The 19,298-nt window shown below is 35.7% G+C and overlaps 1 protein-coding gene and 1 long non-coding RNA gene across 7 annotated transcripts; both read right to left on the bottom strand.

The window, feature by feature from the left end:
• Positions 1-1,816: 1,816 nt before the first annotated feature.
• LOC18422742 (serine/threonine-protein kinase PCRK1) lies at positions 1,817-16,429 on the bottom strand. Of its 4 annotated transcripts, none has more exons than XR_016059203.1 (5): positions 15,754-16,429; positions 14,803-15,063; positions 12,554-12,676; positions 2,525-2,809; positions 1,817-2,413 (listed from the first exon to the last, which is right to left on the bottom strand). XR_016059203.1 is itself a non-coding variant. In XM_088871868.1 (4 exons), exons 1-4 carry the CDS (start codon positions 16,135-16,137, stop codon positions 2,771-2,773), a joined length of 807 nt encoding a protein of 268 aa, XP_088727994.1. In that variant the 5' UTR covers positions 16,138-16,429; the 3' UTR covers positions 1,817-2,770. The 4 variants fall into 4 exon arrangements, 2 of the variants coding, with proteins under 2 accessions (XP_088727994.1, XP_006827432.1); XR_016059202.1 differs by having other exon boundaries at positions 1,817-2,416; XM_088871868.1 differs by having other exon boundaries at positions 1,817-2,809.
• LOC148781384 (uncharacterized) lies at positions 3,769-9,136 on the bottom strand. Of its 3 annotated transcripts, none has more exons than XR_016059204.1 (4): positions 9,009-9,136; positions 5,995-6,055; positions 5,095-5,675; positions 3,769-3,955 (listed from the first exon to the last, which is right to left on the bottom strand). It is a non-coding gene; the product is annotated as an uncharacterized LOC148781384 (long non-coding RNA). The 3 variants fall into 3 exon arrangements; XR_016059206.1 differs by lacking the exon at positions 5,095-5,675 and adding an exon at positions 6,380-6,435 and having other exon boundaries at positions 8,984-9,122; XR_016059205.1 differs by lacking the exon at positions 5,995-6,055 and having other exon boundaries at positions 9,009-9,126.
• Positions 16,430-19,298: the final 2,869 nt, after the last annotated feature.

A 19,298-nucleotide genomic window follows, 5' to 3' on the forward strand; every position in this document is an offset into this window, starting at 1 on the left:
TTATGCATAAAGAAGTAAACAAGAAGGGAGAGAGGGGATCCCCTTGCCGAATACCTCTAGTAGCCTGAAAGAGACATTTTGGACTACGATTAATCAAAATGGAAAAATGGGCCAAAGAAAGACAACCCCAAATCCAATTTCTTCATTTAGATCTAAATCCCAGTCTAGACATAATCTCCAATGAAATTTTCCACTTAAGTCTATCATATGCCTTTTCTATATCTAATTTACTAATCACCCCTGGATCACTACTCAAGACACGCGAATGAACACATCCCTGGGTCACCATCACACAATCAATAACTATTCTATCTTGAATGAAGACCGATTGAGGTCAAGAAATTGCCCACTGAAGCACAGACTTCAACTTTCCACCTAACAACTTAGCCACTATTTTATAGAGGCGAATTTGTAAGGTAATAGGTCTAATATCATTGAGGCTAACAATAACCGTCTTCTTCGGAATTAAGGAGATATACGTTGAATTGACACCCTTAAAGAAAACCCTTGTAATCATAAACTCTTTGACCATCTCCAACAATTCAACATTCACTAAACCCCATAACTTCTGAAAGAAGAATAGAGGAAAACCATATGGACCTAGCACCTTATCCCTTGGAAGAGAAGATATTGTCGCTTTAAGCTCAGTCATAGAAACATCAACTCCTAATTTATTAGCAATATGGTTCAGAAGAGATCTGAAAGGAGAATTTTCGATATAAGGCTCAAAACAAACTTCATAGGAGAAGGCCTTTTGGAAATATTCAATAATCCCATTCTCTGAGCCAAGACTAGCCCCATCAACCTATCCATTATAAACCTTAATTCTTTATATTAGAGTCTCAAGTTTATCTGAAAAGAGCTCTTGTGTATACTAATGTATAATTCTTAACATATTTACGCTTTAATTGTGTATAGTTTATATCTTTTTACTTAATTTAAAAGCCTAGTTTATTCCACAATAATAATATAACATTCTAAATAACTAGAAACCCATTAATTCTATGATAAATCCCAAATTTTGAAAGGAAAATATGGCAATACAGTGTAAAAGCTCTTTACTGCTAATATATAACTTTTACTGAGAGCCCATCTTACTTTAACCGTCTAAATTGCCCAAAAAAAAAAGTCAATCTTTTATATTGATCGTTATGATCACAAAAATAAAAGTTCTAATAAAAGGCAAAATAATAATAACAATAATAATAATAATAATAAAGTAGTACTGAAAAGATTTATGAATAGATAATGCAAAAAGATTTATGAATGTACAAACCGCTCTGCCTATGAATTTTGGAACTAAAAAGCTTGGTTTGCATTCCAATTTCAGCATTAATCCAAAAGTTAGACTTTGGCCGGTGAAACATTTTATTATCATTTGTGATGAGTCATCTTTTTTCCAAAACTTTTCACATATTTTTAAATTTGGATTATATACTATAAGACTACTTACTTTTCGTACATAAAAGTAAAAAACATAGCTATCAAATATGGAATCTAACAACTCGGATGCATCACAAAGTTCAAAAGCTTTTCGTATTGAACTTTGAGCTCCAACAATGGAATATTCCAAGGCACCCTATCTTACATCCAATGACCATAGTTAATTGAGACCTCTTTGTACCAAAATATTGAACTCTAAGCTCAATCTATGGGATATTCCAAGCCACCCAATCTTACATCTAATGATCATAGTCAATCGAGACCTCTTTGTACCGAAAGGCCAATCATCTTGTTGATGGTTTTATTGTATATTTTTCCTTTCTAAATTTCAGTATATTAGAATGGAATCGTCACGAAATCCAAAAGGGGCATAAAAGAATTGGGGACAGCATTTTTCACTACATTTTAATTGTTTTGAGTATTCACACAATGCAAATGCTACAGGTGGTAGCGGTTACATAAGAGAAGAAGATTATCCACAATATTAGTATCACCACCATCTGTTGAGAATCCTAGTCCAACATGTGGGTAACATGTACCCCACTTCCTTACAACTCCAATTTATTCTATAAACCTTTTCTCTCTATAAACTCACCCCAAACACCAAATCAATAATCCATAGCCTTCTCGTTCTCTCTACAAGTTCATAGATGGGTCTCCTTCTGAAGGTAATTGTCATGTTTTTCGCAGCATGGGTCGCCCAAAAACCAATTCGGTGAGAGGTTCAGATGAATATATGGTGTTTTGATGAAGATGTGCCATGCCTGTTGCGATTGAGCATGTTTCACACGCATGTTGTGTGGCTGCTATGGAGGTTGTGACTCAGCCTCAATGCCTCTGCGCTATTATGGAGCTCGCTGAGGGTCAGCATTATGGGATTGTAGTGGAGGCACCGATGTCGATTCCCCACACGTGTTGGTTCGAAGCAAAGGTGGCTTGTGCAAGTATCTCTCTCTCTCTCAGCATTTTCCTACTTTCAAAGAAAAAAAAGTCCGGCATTTTGATCAGTTTTAGAGAAAGAGAGAGGAGAGATGAAATCAAAATTTCCTGAAATATCTGGCGACAAAATACAATTTCGTACATATCAAAAGCCAAATGCCTTTGAGATCATTAACAGTTGAAATCCCAAATTCAGAGTGACAAAACAAAATCATGTCCTCCTCCTTTTGAAGATAGAATGAGGACTTCCCTCATCTATCAAGCTCTTCCATCCTAGCAAAGCATGCTTTCAACCTCTTCAAAATGGGGGGCAACGTGGATGCATTTGCGGAAATCGTAGATTTGAACAGCCATATTTTCTCTGCAGTTTCGGGATCTTCATCTACTGTCATGGGCCTTTCTCTTGATTCAGCGGCCTCTTCTGCTTCTACAAATATGAAGTGCCATAAGTTAGAATTAAATGAAACAATGTGTAAAAGGAACAAAACCATAGCAAAAAGAAATGATGCTTCAATGGGTTCACACTTTTATAGCAATGGGGTAGATCTAATGTTTCATCTATAAAACAAGGTGTATTGGCAAGTACGAATTCAGTCTTTAATACTCAGAGAGCATAACAAGCACACACTCAAATAGAGTAAATAAGTGGAAAGAGTCTATCAACAGGTCCACAAGGCATGAAACTTACTCATGAATATGAGATCATACTGCTTAAGCGACCACATTTCACTCACAAGAACTAACAACCAATATGGTACTATAGAATATAGACTACCTTACATTATATATTATACAGATTACCTGAAAACACAAGTAATATAGTTATTTCTTGAAGCAATTAAATAATAAATAAGACAAAATTCCCTTCTTTCCCAATATAATTCTTTGTGAAATAACTATACATAAATGAAAACATAATCAGCTATTAAATTAGGGGGTTTTTTTTTTTGACGAGGTAGCAATAGGAATAGAACTTGAGACATAGTACTATGAAAACCCAGCTATTACAACCTTGACCGAAGCCCGATTCCTAAATTAGGGTTTATTTGTTGAAGAAAAAGAACATTTACAAGTCCTCCCTCAAAAGGCGTGGCCCTTGAGGCAAATGGAACCAAGCACTTCCTCAATCTATGAGCAAAACATATTAAAGAAAGATCACAAATACCCACATAACCTATTGAAACAATCACAAGTTGTACAAATCAAGTAACATAACAAAAGAGTGAAAAATAGTTAAGAAATAGAGGCCAAGGGCATAGCTCAAGCACAACATACAATCCATGCCACAAATGTTGCAAGCCAACTGCATTTTGGAGAAAAGCGTACCATTAACCCAATGTAATATCATATATGCTAGATAAGTACCCCAGATGAGCATCCACTGACCATTCCGATGACAGATGGTGGAGATTAGCTGCTCTGCAGATGTCCCGAGAGGTCCAATTACCATCGATCTCCAATGCACGCCCCTTTGGAGCCCCGTACTCCATTAGTCTATTGGCTTGTGCTAATGCTTTCCTCAATTTCAATAGAGGTGCACACTTTTTTTCACTAATATGGATGGTTCTCTAATCTAATATTAACAACACCCAATAAAATAGACATTAAATTCTTCATTGACTGTGTATATCTGCATTGTAACAAGAAGAAGAAGACGACAAAGAGGGACGAGGAGAAGGAGAAGGAGCAAGAGAAACAGAAGAAAAATCAGAAGGAGAACAAGGAGGAGGAGAAGCAGGAGATGGAGGAGGAGAGAAGCACAAGGACAAGGAGAAGAAGGAGGAGACGGAGATGGACAAGAAGAAGGAGAAGAAGAAAAAGAAGCAGGAGGAGGAGCAGGAGAAGAAGAAGAAGAAGAAGAAGAAAAAGATCATGAGGAGGAAAAATTTCTAGATATGCTGATAACATTTACAGAAATAAAAAGAAGTAACAGAACAATGTACCATAAAATGGCATATTAAGTAAAAATGTCAGAAAATCAATGCATACACATAAGTGAAAAAAACAATCTTGCAAAAAATTCAAATGAGTATGTGCATGTTTACAATTTTAACTCTCAAGCTCAAGTTTTCACATCCTAATTGTAAAGAGAAAAAAAAAACCTTAACCTACTAAAAACTCATTAGTATGTCATAAAGTCATCAATTTAACCTTCTACACACTCACCATCATGTTCTAAAGGCATCTCACAAACCACCTAAACACTTGATAGCATGACCTAAAAGCATCTACTATAAGTTAATGATTCAAATTCTTGAGCAAAAAGTTCAGAAAAAGAGAAGACGTAAGAAGAGGCAAACATTCTTATGCTTTTTTTTTACAGAGCAGAAAAAAGAAACTATAATCAGTCCTTATATAATAAGAAGACCCAGTGGGGGACATACCAATCACAAAAAAATAAAAATAACCCTGCAGTTGATAACTCTAACTATCAAGATCTAAATTGTTAAACATGAATTATAAGCATCATTCTTTTGAGTAGCAGAAACAAAATTGAACAAAATGGCAGGGAAAAAATGTGTTAAGAAACATATTTGAAAACCCTAGACAGCATATTCAAAGTGGTTCACTCCGTAAATAAATTAAAATCCTCCATGTTCATGAAATTTGTTTATTGATTTCCGTAGACCTCAACAAGGTTCCAAATCATCAGCTTGTCACAAATAAAATAAACCAAATGACAAATTAATCCAAAAAAGCCAAAATACATACCTAAATTAGAGTTTCTTGCAAGAAAAGTAAATCTCACAGAGACCAGTAAGTGATGAGAAGGTCTCTGCATTTATTAAAGTATCTTCTGAACTTCCCTGATCATCACCCATTAATGCACAGACCACAGTAACAACATCAAGGTGTTCGAAGGCCCATAAATTCAAGGCTCACAGAGAAAATCTAGGGTTTAGATTCAGAAGAACTGAACATGCACTCTCCTCTTAATAGAAACCAAAAAAAAGAACAACTGCAGTTTCAAGACTCAGTCAAAAGGATCAGTAACAGGGAAAAACTAGGGTTTAGAGTTCCAAAAAAATAGAGTTTAGAATTCAAAAAGCTAGGGTTTCAGCACAGGTAATACAATCTCCAAGGGAGAGGAAAAAATAAGGTTTAGAACTTTTGCAGCTTTCAAATCTCACAAGGGGAAATTTGGCAACTAGAAGTTGGAAATAGAAGCTGGAATTTCTACTATTGAGATCTGAATGCAGGGAACTTTGATACCTAGTAGAGATAAATATTGTGTTTGATAACCTCTCTGAAAATTCTATAACAGTGTTTGGTTGAATCCGGATCTTGCAAACCTGGAGAAACACATAATAACTTGGCACAAGTCAACCATTTTATTTGCAAATTTGTTCAAAACCAACCATTTTTCTCTACAAAATTGTATCAAATTATAGCTAGAATTGCACCATAGTTCGTCGAAATTTCAGCTCAAATTGAGAGCTGAAAGATCAAAACATACACATCGGACAAAAAAAACAAAGAAAATCGTAAAGTAAAAAGTATAAAACAGCACCCCCAACTCATCCAAAACAAGAAACGTAAAAAACCACCATAAACAGATGAAAATAACAAGAACCATACATTTAATAATTCGTAAGAAAATGCACATTTTACCATCAAATTCAAAGATGAAGGTCTCCATACAGTTGATGAGGTCTTTGGATCCTTAAAGGTGCTGCACAAAAGCAGCCCTCATGCCAATTAGAGGAATCAGCCATCTTAGAGAAGTATTTAGCTACGTTTAAGAAAGGGAAAACCAGCGGCAAAGATGAACTCCTCTGACCTAAAAACCTAAATTTGAAATTTGGAAGCAAATGTGGTTTTCAGAGAGGAAAATATTGGAATTTTAACAACCCAACATATCAAAGAATCCTATAAATCGTTTCATCGAAGCCATCAAGATGCTAAACAACAAACAGAAAAGCATATACATACCCTCTCAGAGGGGGAAAGAAAGAAAGAGAAAGAAATGGAGAGCCAGAAAGAGAGAGAGACTAACCGGGTTCATGTTGGTAGGTCCTTGAAGATAGTGTTGTGCGCAGAAGCTCTAAAACTCTACGGGTTGATTTTTTAGCAAATGAAGAGTGAGAAAAATAGAACCCGCAACAAGCGAACGAGTTTTAGCAAATGAAGAGCGAGAAAAATAGAACCAGCAACAAGCAAGCGACAAACACAGAAAAAAAAAACAAAAAAAAAAAAAAAACATGGAAAAAAAACAGGAACGAAATAATGCAAAAACAAACACCAGAATTTACATGGTTCACCCAAAGGGCTACATCCATGGGCATAGCAAATTGAAATCTACTATACAGATGCGAGTTACAACATAGATTTTAAGATACAAAAGGTATCTTAATAATCATCAACAAAACTCAGTTATACAACCCTTTAAACCACTCTCCCATCCGACACCACCTATCATTCTTCCTTCTCTTTACTTTTGGCAACTATTACCAACAACACTTGATAGAGATGCGAAAGAAACAAGAAACCGGTTTTTTCTCCACAAAGGAGATAACTACCCAAAATCTTCATGGAAAACGATTGTCAACAAGAAACAAACATCACATCTCTCCCAATATGAGGCACAGGTAAGCCATTTCTCTCACTAGAAGCTCATTTCTCTCTAGAGGCTCCGTCAGAGTCTCCTCTGTGCAAGAGGCCACAACCTCTCTTTAGAAGAAAGTTGGACTTTCTCATAAGATGACCCAATTAGGGCACAGGTTCTCTCTCCACAATAACCCACTTATAAAAAAAAGCACAAGCAAAAAAAATAGTACACGAGAGGTTCTCCTGCTTTTCTAATAACTTTTGGAAACCTTTATGTTTTCTATCTTGAACCCATGTGCATATTCGAATCCAAATAGAACTTTATCCTTATCCCACCACGAAACATATCCTGAATAATTTAGTTTCCTAAAATACAAGATATTTCACATTCAAAGTAGGAATCCCAATAAAAATAGATACTCTTCGATATCAATATCAATCTCAATAATATAGAATTTCTTTAAGGAGGTAATTTTGGAGATCACCAAATCCAACAATCTCCACCGTAATATCAAAAATCACTTCCTTAAGGAAATACAATATTATTGGGATTGGTATTGATATTGAAGAGTTTCTATGTTTGGGATTCCGAAATATCTTATCTTTAAGGAAACTAAATTATCCGGGATATATTTCTTAGTAGGATAAGAATAGAATTCTATTTGAATTAGAATGGGGACGTAGGTCCGAGATAGAAAAGATAAAAGTTTTCAAAAGTTATGAAAAAAGTAAGAGAGTCTCTCATGTACTACTGTTTTGGTTTGTGCTTTATTTTTATTAAGTAGGTTATTGTAGAGTGAGAAAAAGTATGGGGGTTTTAGGCTCCTACACAGAGAGAGAGGAGCCTCTAAAGATAGAAGTGAGCTTCTAATGATAGAAATAGTTTCCGCATGCCTCACATTGAGAGAGAGGTTTGTTTCTTGTTTAGAAGCGGATCTCATGAAGATTTTGGATGATATGTCATTTATAGAGAGAAAATTGGTCTCTCGTTGCTCTCGCATCTCTATCTGATTTTGTCAGTAATAGTTGTCAGAAGTAAAGAGAATGAAAAACGTCATGTGGTGTTGAACAAGAAAATGGTTTAAAAGGCGGTTCGACTGAGTTTTGTCGATGATTATTAAAATACCTTTTGTATCCCATAATCTGTGATGTAACTATCTCAGTATAGTGGATTTTAATTTGTAAATTCTATATTTTTTTTATTATTTCTTTAATATTTTGTTGTCAATTCTATTTTTCTTGCTACTCATTTGCCAAAAATCAACCTGTCCGGTTTTAGAGCTTCTAAGCACAAGTGCTATCAAAACATGCTTTGGGGTGGAACCAAGTCAGCATGGCAAATGTAAAATTTGAGGTGGAGAAATTCGATGGCAAAAATAATTTTGAAATTTGGCAAATCAATATTCGGGATTTGCTAATCCACCATATAGATAGAGGAACCCTGCAATGTAGAGATGAAAAAATTGGGCAGAAAGTACATATGCGAATTAGGTGATTACACCAAAGCAGAGAAAGGGAGACTTTGGTGGAGGGAGACTTTGGTGGGGGTTAGAGAGAGAGAGTGACTTCAGGGGTTTTACAGAAAAGTGGAGAGAGAGAGAGACAAAGAGAGGGATTTAGGTGGGTTTACAGCAAAGAAGAGAGAGCGTGTGACTTTGGGGGGTTTACTGCAAGCTAGAGAGAGAAAAACTAATTCCCAGAGCAGTGACCTTCTTGGCTGCTGCCTTCTTCTTACTAGCGTTGGACACCATCTTATCTCTCCCCTTTTATCTATATTTGCAATTATCTCTCCCCTTTTTATCCATATTTTCAAATATCAAGCTAATGTTTGAGGAGAAACGCAGAACGGAAGAGCAATGGATGAATGACAACAAGCTAAAGCATCAGACTCTGAAACTCTAATGAACCGAATACCCATTTGAGTAAACAACACAAGGAAGCAATTGCAGGAAGAAATGACAAGAAATCAGAGACGAAGAAAGCCGGTATAAAGCAAAAACAGATGCAAAGAAAATAACGATCAAGAAAAAAATAGATATAGAAGAGAAAGAACCTTTGAAGAGAGAGAAAGATAACACCTTAGAGAGAGAATTCCTTCCAAGTGAAAAATATCTCTGGAAGCGGCTGCTACATCAGGAGATTGAGATTGAGACAGAGAGAGAATGCTTGTGTTCTTTTCTCATAAAGAGAGTTACTCGTGTTCTTTTCTCATAAAGAGAGTTACTTGTACCAGAAGAGGTTATTTTGATGCCCAAATATACTCAAAATTGATCCTCTACACCTCAAAAGATCGTAATGAGAAAAAAAAATTAGATTTTAAAGTTACAAAAAAAAAGTGCATTTTATAATACATTTTTTAACTATTAATTTTTTAATTTTCAAAGATACGATTGATGTACATTATTTTTTTAAGTTTTAAATTTTATAATTAAAAAAAAATATGTTTTAAAAAATATATCTTTTTATTTTCCATTTTTAACTTCCATATCTCCTATTTTTAACTTCCATATATTAAGAGACTCAATAATTGAAAATGTTACTTTTATCCCTTAGTTTTAATTTTCATATATCGTAAGACTCAATAATGGAAAATATTACTTCTAAATAAAAAGTCTTCATCTTTTCCATCTTACAACCCCCTAATCCCCTTTGACTATAAATTTTTTATCCAAACAAATACTAAAATGACACTATGTTCAAACTCTATCTCTTTCTCTCTAAAACCTCATCTCTCTCTTTGCTTCTCGATGAGTTTACCTGCTAAGGGGTTTAGCTTGAGCTCGAATACGAGCACACCTTATGTGTACACGAGCACACTTTATGTGTGAGAGAGAGATGGAGTTTGGGTTTTAAAGAGAGAGATGGAGTTTGAGTTTTAGGGAGATATGGAGTTTGAGTTTTAAAGAGAGATGGAGTTTTGAGAGAGAAAGACGATAATGTGCGAAACAGATGGAGTTTTGAAAGAGAGACGATCATGTGAGAGTGATGGAGTTTTAAAAAGAGAAAAATAAAGTCATTGCATAAGTTGTTGAGATCAACAATACATAATCAAAAATGTTTAGGAGGTTGGAAGATGGAAAAAATGAGTCATTTTGCTTATAATTAATATTTTCGATTTTTTAGTTTACTGAGATATAAAAGTTAAAAATAGAAAATAATAAGATATTTTTTCGATATTTTAAGGCTATCATAAAGATTTCTAGAAACCACATTTCTCGATGCTAAGTGTGTTTTACTTCGAGTGTTTAGAGCCTCGTCTTTATACAAACCCCATCCTTTGAGCATCAAAAGGACATCTTCTAATGAAACTTTTGAAGTACACTCTAATTTAATTGTTCAAATTGTTCAAACCACATCCTTTTGAGCATCAAAAGGATCTCTTCTAGTGAAACTTTTGAAGTACGCTAAAGGACCTCTTCTAGAGAAACTTTTGAAGTACGCTCTAATTGTTTAGAGCCTCGCCCTGAAAAACTTTCTCCTAAATAACGTTGATGGAACAATATATCCCCCAAAGTATTCTTTTTATTCTATTTTCATTACATCTCTTTTTTTTTTATAAAAAGTTTATAGAGAGCCAAAGCTCTAAACAATCAAATGGCCTACCTCAAAAATTTCACTAAAAGAAGTTGTTTTGATATCCAAAAATCTTAAAATTAATCATCTGGACATCAAGATGCACAGACATGAGAAAAATATAGATTTCAAATTGTAAAATTAGCTTATTTTATAATGCATTTTTGGACAGTCAATTTTCAATATTTTCAAATTTTTATAGATCTGTCTATCTATATTATATTTGAAACTTTAAACTTTATAAATCAAGATAAAATATATTTTAAGGCTATCACAAAGCTTTTCAATATTAAAACCACATTTCTCGACACTTATTGAAGGTAAGCTCTAATTTGATTGTTTAGAGCCTAAGACCCTTTTTCTTTTTGATACAGTGGACCACGGATCAAACTCGCCGAGTCGGGCGATCCAACTCAAAATGACACACGTATCAGGTCCGATTTTTAACAAGAGACATCTCGTCAATGTACCATCCTTTATAAAGTAGGCTACTAAATTTTCCACAATATGTACCTCACAACCTTGATTACATACATCACAAAGAGAGATCACGCAAAGAGCGCGTGAGAGCTCTTCAAACAACCAACACCCCAACACTTCTCTGGCATTATTCTACCCAAGAACCTCTTCTTATAACCATTCCATTCGATCTGACACCCGAATCAAGGCGGCCATCACCAAGCCGCTATCATCTTCGGTGTCCAAGCCCGCCACCCCAACCTTGCACCCTCGTCATTCTCCGGAACCTCCCCCCTCTTTGAACCCGCCACACGTTTCTTCTTACTGGGCAAAGCAACAAGCGCTGCTCTCACAGGCAATTGAGGACTCCCAACCATCTCTGAACTCTCAATGATTTGCCTTACCATCTCACCCACCTCACTCATCTTAGGCCTAGACCTCACGTTCTTAACTAAGCACTTGGAGGCCACAACAGCAAGCCTATAGGCAGACCTGACGGGGACCTCAGCACTGAGACGTGGGTCCAGTATCATGCGAAACTTGCGAATATCTGACATGTAGGGCTTGACCCACTCAAGGAGCTTTTGCTCACTCTTGGGCCTGTTACGGTCCAAGGGGCGCCTGCCCGTTATTAGCTCGTAGAGGACGACCCCATAGCTCCACACGTCGCTCTTAGCAGTAAGTCGACCAGTCTGAATGTACTCTGGGGCTGCATACCCCACTGTCCCCACGACCTGGTAGAGTGAGAGTGAGTGAAACATCATTAGAGAGAGAGAATGGATTGCATCTGAGAGCCTGCATTACAGGTGTTGTATGTATTTAGGTTTTGGTGTGTTCCATGAACGAACATATCCAACTGACACTGTTGGCAGCCTGGTAGATAGATCTAGAAAGATTAGAGAGACATAGATAGACAAAATAGTTTGCATCTGAGACTCTACTTTGTGGGGATGTTAGGTGTCATGGCTTTTCGAGATTCATGACTCAATGTACCCTATGAGAAAAGAGAGAACTATGGTTAGGGAAAGAAGCAAATTGCATGGTGTTGTATTGGTGGATTTTTGTGGGTTCCATGAATCAATATATCCACTAGGCATTTCAATAATCTGCAATACAGCAGTGCTTCAACACCATGCCAAATCACAGCCACCAAATTCAGCCTGATCATCTTCTAAATACTACGCATATGTCAAAACTTGCAAATTAAACATTTCTTTCCATAACATTCAAATACCATTTGCAAGTTTTGATACACATCGCATAAGAGGATCTCTTGATGCTTCATAACTTCATTACTACCAAAAATGCCACTAAGTTCAGAACATTGCAACCAATTTTTACGTTCAGCAACACCAAGAAACCAATTTCAGAAATATACTACTAGACAATGACAGTTAATCAACAGGTATTCAGCTCGCAGCAATCTGGCTGCTTCATTGCATGCCCATGCCGAACAAGACAAAGAGGCTTAGGAGACTTTTAGTAGATAGAAACACCGTACAACAATTAACAAAAACGTCCATAATGAAAATAGTTTCTTGGAAGTTAGATATACCAAAATTAAGAACGCATTATTTCTTAAAAGACATACCGCTGTTGAAACATGAGTAACACCTTCGGATGGACCCTGTCTAGCCAACCCAAAATCGGAGAGCTTGGCATTGAAATTCTTGTCCAAAAGTATGTTTGAGGGCTTAAAATCTCTGAAAATAATCTGATCCACAATAACACAGAGATGATGGTCATCAAACACAGAGACAGCAAACAGTAAAAGAAAGTTCTTATGCATACATTCAAGCTACCAATTTAATTAAGCACTTGGCATAGTAGGTAAACAGCTAACATTGAAGGGAAAAGTTTACATAAGGTTGCAACCTTAAAATGTAGAACAACGAATGCACCTCAAAAATCCATCAGAAAAGGTTGTTTTAATATTGAAAAACCCTCTAATTGATCATCTCGACATTGAGATGAATCACTATGAAAAAAAAAAGGTTTTTGAGCCCAAAAAATGGTGCATCTTACAACACATTATCTAGACTGTCCATTTTCAAGATTTTCATATATTTATAAATCTACTTGATTTTAGTCATTTTTAGAGTTTAAAATTGATAATTAGATATGAAAATAGATTTTGAGATAATCTTAAGAATATTTTACATCAAAATTATATGTTATGATAAAATTTGAAGGTGCACCTAAAATGGATTGTTTAAGGTTGCAACCTTATGGAAACCACACCCAACATTGAATTGATTCTTCAGGTTGCAGGTTTGAATCCATCAGGTACAATTAGATAAACAAAGAATCCCAAATACACTGGATCAAGGCAATAGAGAAACAGGTGAAATATTTCATATAGAGTTCACAAACATACATAACAGCTTTCTCCTTTACAGAACCCAAAGTGGGAGAAAGTTTTACTGCAATCTCATACAGGAGGTATTGGCTTAGCGACAACAGCACATACCAACGAAATGGTAACCACTATTCTTGTTTTGTGATTAAAATGGTTCACGCTAAGCTAAATGAAAAAGGAGATCCTGCAAGGAGCATCTTCAGTGCTTAAACAGTAACTGCAACAATATAAGTTTTTTCCTTGTTGCGTAAGGATGAATATGGCAATATCAACCAAGAACAGCCATCATAAAGTATTGAATCATATCAGCATGGGCTGCCCAAGTATCAAAACCAAGAAGAAATCCTTTGCCATGAGTGAATTTTCATCTAAGCCAACAAGACCTCGGATGACATTTTAGTGATTGTATATCAAGTACAGCTTTACTTGCTAACCTTACTCCAAACACCATTAATCAATTTTTTTTTTAATTATTTAATACCATTAATTGGTTTTCAACATCAGTTATACCCAATGCTAATAAAAAATGAATTAGCTTAAATCAAGGACACTTTGAAATGTAAGAGACGACTTCCAAATTGGAAGGCAAAGACTGAACGCAGTATTCTGTTCATTGTCCTTCGTAGCTCTGGAATAAGAGAGGCCTAAGCCACAAACCCCATTATCGTCTGATTAATATCATCTAGTTGCTGCAAAGAAACAGCAATCACAGGATGGACCCAGTTTAGTCACAAAGTTGCACATGGAGTATTTCAAGTACATAAAGTAAAGAATATTTCCTTTGTAGTTTAAGCAGTAGACATTCTCATGCATGCACAAATCTGAGGTGCATGCCAATATGAAGGAAGAGCACCTGAAGTGAGGTTACAATATAAAGGAGAAGTCCGTTCATTGATACTCAGAAATTCAGTTTTGCAATACCCAAAAGATTAACAAAAAGAAAAATCAATTCCATTTTCCGCTCTTCTCAAGTCTTTGAAGAATGGCTGTATCTCTCTTCAAAGAGTCATCTAGGTCCATAGATGATAACAGATAAGACCTTCAACTCATTAAAACTGCCAAGGGCCTCCCTTTTGATATGTAGCTAAAAGAATGCCATTAACAATCTGTAGATTTCTATATTCAGGATAACTACCAATAACCATTTCTGGATGCAGATGGGGAACAGTGTCACGAGTAAGCAATACAGGCAATCTAAAACAGTTTATTGGTGTTGTTTTGAACATACATGCACTTTCTATTTTAAAATGACATTTTCTTAGTGATCCCACAGTCCACATACAAAAATCAAACTGAATCATGCTAAATAAGTAATGCACAAACATTGCTTATTTAAAAAAATTAAAACATATTCGAAGGTGCAGTAGTGCGGAAAACCACTACACTGATGAATCAACTTTATCCTCGTCGTGAGTAAGTACAAACAAATAAAAGTGACAGACATTGTTTACCCAAAAATAAAAGTGATATACACAAATTACCTGAAAATCCATTTCTTCATGGAGATAGGTAAGACCCCGAGCTGCATCAAGGGCAATCCGCAGCCTCATGGCCCATGAAAGAGGCACAGATGATCGAGTTGATAGATGATCCTCCACACTTCCATTGGGCATAAATTCATAAACTAATAACCTTTGGATTCCCCTTTCATCATCTTCGGCACAATAGCCAACTAATTTTACAAGATTGGGATGCTCGACCACACCAAGAACATTCACCTCTGTTACCCATTCTTTATGGCCCTGCACAAAGAATGCAATGATATGCAAAGAGGAAATAAACTAACAAAGTGTGCACGCAGCACCCATGTCTAATGTAAATGTTCAGCAAAAAAAGCATGGGGTTCTGTATTTTCGTCAGAAGTGGGACAGTCTTCAACCAAAACAAAGTTTTGCTAAGATCTAAAAATTTAGTAACTTCTTCGGGATGTCTTATCTCCAAACACCATAAAAGATGTTGATGAAAACAGTGAAGTAGTAAAAAGGAATTACTAATAGAATAATGAAATAAGAAAGAATAAGAATATCTGCTAAGAAGCACAATCTTTTCCATTAGTGGAGAATCACAAGAAATTAAACTACTTCATTAACAACGACTTGTTAAAGGATGAAGATTAGATTATACACTCAACACAAGAAAAAAATATTTGTAGACTAGGGTACCCCCACCCACAAATAATTAAGTAGCAGGGAAGTTTGTTTTGTTTTCCTTTAGCACTCTCTGTCTATCTTCAATTGTCATTTTTTTCATGGTATCAGTTGTTTAATTTCCTTTCAAAATTCTCCAGAAGAGGAGGAAACACCCATTTTTCACTTCTTAGGATTCCTATGGAGCGCAACAGGAAAGTAAGAACCGTAGAAAGCGAAAGCATAAACTAACAAATGCCACAAAAACCATACTAAAATGCAGAGAGAGAGAGAGAGAGAGAATACCTGTAAACCTTTCTTGCTCAATTGCTTCACAGCTATCTCAATCTTTGAACTGGGCTCCTGAGGGTTCCTGATTGATCCCCTATATACGCACCCAAACCCACCTTCACCGATCATGGCCGACCGACTGAAATTCCTTGTCGCAGTCCTCAATTCTGAGAAAGTGAAAACCCTCAAATTGTTCGACCTGTGAGAGGAAGAGCTCGAAAACGTTCTCCTCCCTAATGAATCAACACTCGTGTCAAATACATTTTGAGAATTGAATTCCGAACCCGAACGCCTAACTTCTCGATCATTTGAACTCGCACTGAAAGAACGAGCCCTCAAAGATTTCGCGGTCTTGGGTTCTTCTTTTTTCTCACCATTAGAGAAGTAAAAGCACCTCATGTCTCGCAAGCTCAACTCAAAACCTCTGAAACAAATCTGAAAAACCTCTAGATTAAACCCCAAACGCAATATAGTTCGCCAAATGTCTTGCTCCTTCCGTGGTATCTTCGATGTGTAGTTTTGTTCATGCAGTAAAACTAGCTGAAATGCTCGCACGACAGTTACACCATGGTGGTGAATACGCGCGATTTGTTTAAGAAAATAGCCATGAAACCAATGCGTCTAAATCACTGGAAGTGATTTTGAAGGGGAAAAACCAAAAACAAAAAAAAAAGGAAAGAGAACTTGAATTTTACAAACAAAATTTCCAGAGCAGGAATAAATACATAAGATTCAAATCCACTCTGCAACCAAAGAGGGAGAGAGATCTACACTAAAAAGAGAAAAAACACAGAATTCAAAATTGCGGCACTATAACCCAAAGCTCTCCAAGAAACCTACACAAAATTGGTAAAGAGAATCAAACCGTGAAAACAAAAACCCTAAATCGTTAAAACTCCACCATATGTCCAGAAAATGCAGAAACCAGAGAAAGAAATTAGAAGAGAAAAAAACCCCATAAATTGTTCAAAACCCTAGAATTTGAAACCTGAGCTGGCGAGTAGGCTCAAAACCCTAAAATTGTTTATTCATCGTATTTTGAAAGTGGTGGGCATGTCCAATGCAACGTGTGAAGCGGTCAAAATCGAGGAAGATGAAGATTGGATTACCAACCAGAGACATGGATTTTGAACAATGTCAATAATACCCTCCGACTTTCGACAAAATAACGTGAGGCAACCTCACCAATTTGGCGGATAATTTCTCTCTCCAACATTTTTCAAGGGAAAAGTTTTTAGAGAGCCGAGGCTCTAAACAATTAAATTAGAGCCTACCTCAAAAATTTCACTAGAAAATGTTGTTTTGATGCTCAAATATCATCAAATTTAAGTTGTTTTGATGCTCAAATATCGTCAGATTGATCATTTCGACATCAAGTTGTTGGGACAAGAGAAAAAAATGGATTTCAAGTTTTGAAAATAGTACATCTTGTAATACATTTTTAGCCTGTAATTTTTTAGGTTTTCATAGGTCTGCTCGATCTACGTTATTTTTTAAACTTTAAATTTTATAATTAAAGATAAAAATATAGTTTAAGGCTATCAAAAAGACTTTTAGTATTGAAACTATATTTTTCGACACTATTTGAACAATATTTGAATGTACACTTTATTTTGATTGTTTAGATTGTTTGGAGCCTTGGTTCTATACAAACCGGCCCGCTAAATTTCATCGACACTTTTGGACGAGGAAATGGATTTCATCGACATTTGTTTTTCACTCTTTAACATTCTGCCTACATGGAACTAATCCCAACTGGGAAAATGTTTTGACAAGGCTGCAGCCTATGAAAACCTCACCTCAAACTCTTTAAATTTGTAGTTTTGATTTTGAAAAATCTTCAAATAAATTATCTTGGCATTTTATTATGTAATTGTGATTTCAAGCTTTAAAATAGTATACATTGTAACATATTATCTAAATTGTCCATTTCATCATAAAAATAAGTATTTATGATTCACAAGATCTGTAGCATTTTTTTAGATTCAAATTTTATAATCGGTATTGGAAATTGATTTTTGAGCCATCTTGGAGATTTCTAATGCCTAAAGTGCTTTATAAACAAGGATTCGAGATGAGGTTGTACTTTGTTTTTATAATGCCTGGGCTTTACAAAAACTGCATCCAACAAATTGAAGACCATTTTTGAGTGTGTATATTATGTTTCCTTAGGAGCATATTTTATTTCTACTCTTTCAATATATGATGTTTCCTCGAGAGTATATTTTATTTTCACTCCTTTGCTTAGAATACCTACTTGAGAGGATTTTTTCAATCCAAAATTTTAAAAACGACTTAAGAATTACTAGATGATTATATTTACAAAAAAAAAAAAAAATTGAAATTTGATTTTTCTAATACTTAGATCTGACCACCTAAACAATAGATGACCACTATTCAATCTCAAGATATTATTCTTTTCAAGTGCATAAAGAGTATAACTAGGAAAACAATTCCATTGAAGAGTTTACATTCAAATTTTGGGGTTCTAAGATTATTTTTATATGAGATTTTACTCGAGGGAGTAAATAGACATTCTACCCTTTGAATATCATTTGGCATAATATATAACAACTCCTAAATGGTTCTTTTATTTTATACCGGTGGGTGTGGGGCCATCTAAAAAATGCTAGGGGTGGCAACAAGCTAGCCTTGGCCCTAGCCCAACTCTTGACCTTCTAAAGCCTGTTTTGACCCAATTAGGGCCGGGCAGGCCAAAACAAATAAAATAATAAAAAAGCCGGGTTAGGATGAAGTATGCCAGTAGTGGCGCTAACCCGGCCCATGGCTTACCATTAATGGCCGAGGCCCTATTTTTTAGGGCCGGGCCTATTGCCCGCTCTCTCCCTCTATGGGAGGCTACCTTGAGCCTCTATCTAGAGAGATTCCTCCAACGACCAGCTAGATAGACTTTCTCTCTCCTAAGCTTTTTTTTTTTTTTTCTTAATAACTTTTTCCCTCCATTCACATTAAGGAACTTACCCCATGGCCACATCTCTCCCTTTCATTACCAACATGGGCCCATCTCTCTCTCATCCCCATCTCCCTCTTCCATCTCTCTTTTGGAAAATTGTTTCATGCGTGGCTCGACCGCATTTCTACATATGCCGTCCAAAAAATGTAAAGCGTCCATCTTAAAGATGGATGTAAGTAAGTGTTCTATTTTAAAAACAATAAAAAGTAGTGCTAATGGTCTAAATGTGTTTTTATTAGAATTATTATTTATAGTTTTTCAAAAATTATTTATTTATTCATATTCATGATCTCCATAGAGATTACATATTTTTAAAATTTAAGTCTTAAAATCCACCTCAAAAATAAATTTATTAAGAAGCCCGCAATTCTACATATGTCAGCTTCATCACGTAGAAACCGGATCCCACTCTTTTCCCCCAAAACAATCTCTCTCTATCTCGACCCCCAATGTCCCATCTCTTTCTCACCTAGGTCCCCATCCCCCCTTCTCTAGGGGTTAAATCTATCTTAATTTTCTTTGTATAAAGGTCCACCTCAAGAATACGAAAATCACCATAAATGTTGATATCAAGTTATCAACTTCC

Source organism: Amborella trichopoda, chromosome 7 (genome assembly GCF_054954075.1).
Source record: "Amborella trichopoda isolate Santa Cruz 75 chromosome 7, AtrichopodaSantaCruz75HAP2 v2.0, whole genome shotgun sequence".
Classification (NCBI taxonomy): domain Eukaryota; kingdom Viridiplantae; phylum Streptophyta; class Magnoliopsida; order Amborellales; family Amborellaceae; genus Amborella; species Amborella trichopoda.